Below are 3,837 nucleotides of genomic sequence, written 5' to 3' on the forward strand. Positions count from 1 at the left end.
GTAATGTGTAGGTGACAATAACTAAAAGGAAGATCACAAAAGTGTGGGCAAGAGAAGCTAAAATATTGAAAAATGATGGATATTATTCAATTATAGTCCTGATAACAAGAATTTAGTTTATATTCCGACTGGAGAATACATTAGTCCTGACAAGAATCTAGTTTATATTCCGACTGGAGAATACATTAGTCCTGAAAACAATAATCTAGTTTATATTCTGACTGGAGAATACATTAGTCCTGACAACAAGAATCTAGTTTATATTCTGACCGGAGAATATGTTAGTCCTGACAACATAAATCTAGTTTATATTCCGAGTGGAGAATACATTAGTCCTGACAACAAGAATCTTGTTTATATTCCGACTGGAGAATACATTAGTCCTGACAACATAAATCTAGTTTATATTCTGACCGGAGAATATGTTAGTCCTGACAACATAAATCTAGTTTATATTCCGAGTGGAGAATACATTAGTCCTGATAACAAGAATCTAGTTTATATTCCGACTGGAGAATACATTATTCCTGACAACAAGAATCTTGTTTATATTCCGACTGGAGAATACATTAGTCCTGACAACAAGAATCTATCTTATATTCTGACTGGAGAATACATTATTCCTGAAAACAATAATCTAGTTTATATTCCGACTGGAGAATACATTATTCCTGACAACAAGAATCTTGTTTATATTCTGACTGGAGAATACATTAGTCCTGACAACAAGAATCTAGTTTATATTCCAACTGGAGAATACATTAGTCCTGACAACAAGAATCTAGTTTATATTCTGACTGGAGAATACATTAGTCCTGACAACAAGAATCTAGTTTATATTCTGACTGGAGAATACATTAGTCCTGACAACAAGAATCTATTTTATATTCTGACTGGAGAATATGTTAGTCCTGACATTCTTGTTGTCAGGACTAACATATTCTCCAGTCAGAATATAAACTACATTCTTGTTGTCAGGACTAATGTATTCTCCAGTCAGAATATAAACTAGATTCTTGATCCCAATCCACAACAACAAAAAAATATTGCATCAAGTTTGTATTCTCCAGTCAGAATATAAACTGGATTTATGTTGTCAGGACTCATGTATTCTCCAGTCAGAATATAAGATACTGTAAACATTTTCTTGAGTTGTCTGAGGTCTTCAAAAGATAATACCTTACACACAAACATGAGAAAACATGCAAGTTTGATACTAAAGTATTCTATTTCAGTTACAGCCAACTATAACATGAAAGTATTATCAGGATCGATCATAAGTGCAGAATTTTGTAGAACTAGTGAAATATGTCCATGAAATTATATTGGTATAAAGATTGTCTTACATGGAATGACTTAAGGCATGAAAGCTTTAGAAATTTAGTGTGTCTGTCAGTGATCTGAACACTGATATCATACTTATGTACTGTTAGGCACACAGTTTAAGCTGCACTGATCTGCACCCATTTAGTTAAAATATGAACAATTCTTGTGCTACTAGCCTTGATGAAGCCATAATGGGTAAACATTGGCTGAAATAGTTATTTTTATTATTATCAGGAGAGAAAAGGTCATCTTCTATCTCATTGACAAAATGTATAAATTTGTCTAGTGTGCACTACAAATTCAGAAAAACAACTAAATATTTTCATACAGGGCTGATCGATTTTGTTCTTAATATAATTTATCTATACCTGACCAACTGATATTAATGTTACATGAATAAGGAAGCACATTATGCTAATAAAATAATAGGTTGGCAAACAACGACTTATAGGCATAAGGAAAAGTTTTATCAATGGTGGAACATACAACATGTTTCAACAGAACATTGGTCTTTCTTCTTCAGGTACAATCATTACTAAACAATACAAGGTTTATATATTGTTACAAAAACAAAAGACACAAAGATTAAATGTGATGGAAATGGTGTCAGCAGGTGAAAGGATATAAGTAGAGGTCAAGTGTAATGAACGACGAATAGACCTTACCAAATACGGCTGATGTTGCTAGGACCATTATCACGGTTTAGTGAGAGATTGTTTATTTTATGATTTCTATAGTTTCTAAGCAGTCTCTTTCTTTTCTAGTTTTGGGAGATGAATTTCATCCCAAAGTATTTTGTGGCCCGTTTCTTACTGATGATATGTTAAGGTAGATAACTGGAATTCACCTCTACGCATGTGACCTTGGTGTTATTTGCATCTTATTTTTAAGGAATGTGACATTTGATACTCTATATATACCCTGTTTTTGTTCTTTTAACAGGGATTCTTTTGGGTTAGCTAGTAAAATTCTAATTTTATGTGAGGGTTTGAATACAGTTTTTACATCAATGCTCAAATTATTAAAAAAGTCTAGTAATTTTGTTAGCAATTTCTAGCACAAAAGGGGAATGAAACAAATTTATGTTTTATGTTGTTGATAGGTGAAAGGTTAGAGTTAACACTGTTTTGAAATTTGGTACAACCTTAACATATCATCTGTAAAAAAAACAGGTTACAAAATACTTTGGAACAAAATTCTTCTCCTACACCAACCAAAAATAAAAGAGAGTGTGTTGCTTTTCATAGCAAAGCCACATCAGGCTATCTGCTGTGTCCACTGATGGAAATAGAACCCTGATTCTGGTATTGTAAATCTAAAGACTTACCGCTGTCCCACCAGGGGACTATTACAAAAGAAAAATACTGTTTAGAAACTATAGAAATCATCATAGTAAATGACCTCTCACTAAATTGTGATAATGGCCCTTGCAACATCAGCCGTATTTGGTGAGGTCTATTCACCATTCATACACTTGACCTCTACTTATATCCTTTCACCTGCTGATGCCATTTCCAAGACATTTAATTCCTATGTCTTTTGTCTTTGTAACGATATATAAACCTTGTATTGTTTAGTTCTATCATACCTAATGAAGACAGACCAACGTTCTGTCAAAAAATGTAGTATGTTTCACCATTGATAAAACCTTTCCTTGTGCTTATAAATCATTGTTTGCCTACCTATTATGATATTAATGTTAACTTACAACCTATTTCTTGTTCAGACTGTGACCATTTACACCTTTTCAATATTACCTCTGTAACACAGCCACTTAAGAATAACTTTTATTGCAAAATTTAACAGAGATTTCATTTTGTATTTTGTGTCAGTAATGTTAAGTGAAATAATACAGAATTACAAAAATCTAAATATATAATGACCTAGTGATGTTACCTTTTATATATGTTATGAATTTATTACGATCAAACCGCCATCAAAGATTAATTTCCTACAACATTAGAAAAACAGATCAGCTTTCACTCAGAAAGTTTTCTTCTTTTTTTGAAATGAAGAAACTGTTATTTTTGTTTAGGTATCAATTCAGTCACTGATATGCACAGATGAAGTTCCCTATACTGTGTTAAGTTTTAAAGCAAAGTCTGTACTCGAGTGCTTAGCAAGGTGATCAAAAAGGTTTAACTCTACAGCCAGCAGACGTCATTGGTAAACAAAGATGATGTCTTCATCTGTTCCAAAACTTTTTCTGGCTTTATTGAAAGCTTCAAATGAGGTACTACATACTCCTGATAAAACAAAGACAAAGAAAGAAAAAAAAACAATTAGCAAAATAACAGTAAATATTTAGCACTACAGAATCTATACTATTATTCTGCTTGTTTGTATGTACGACCGTTACGCTTTCTGACCGAGAGTCTGCTGCATAAGTATGCGTAGTTAGAATGTTTCCCCAAGAAAAACCGCGCATGTGCATTATTCCCTCGTCGACAAACAGTCTGCCTATGGCAGAGAGCTGCAAAGTTCAGTGATCAAGTCGCTATAATTGCTGTA

At 32.9% G+C, this 3,837-nt stretch overlaps 1 protein-coding gene across 3 annotated transcripts in view; it reads right to left on the bottom strand.

Annotated features, from left to right (window-relative positions):
- Window positions 1–1,862: 1,862 nt before the first annotated feature.
- The window catches only part of LOC106464442 (protein GUCD1-like), a 19,188-nt gene continuing 17,213 nt past the window's right edge, over window positions 1,863–3,837 (bottom strand). For all 3 annotated transcript variants that reach the window (XM_013924584.2, XM_022392161.1, XM_022392160.1), the window contains one exon: window positions 1,863–3,572. In XM_013924584.2, the coding sequence (XP_013780038.1) occupies window positions 3,487–3,572 (86 nt within the window). In that variant the 3' untranslated portion in view covers window positions 1,863–3,486. The remainder of the gene's footprint in view (window positions 3,573–3,837) is intronic.

This window comes from Limulus polyphemus, unplaced genomic scaffold (genome assembly GCF_000517525.1).
Source record: "Limulus polyphemus unplaced genomic scaffold, Limulus_polyphemus-2.1.2 Scaffold1654, whole genome shotgun sequence".
Classification (NCBI taxonomy): Eukaryota; Metazoa; Arthropoda; class Merostomata; order Xiphosura; family Limulidae; genus Limulus; species Limulus polyphemus.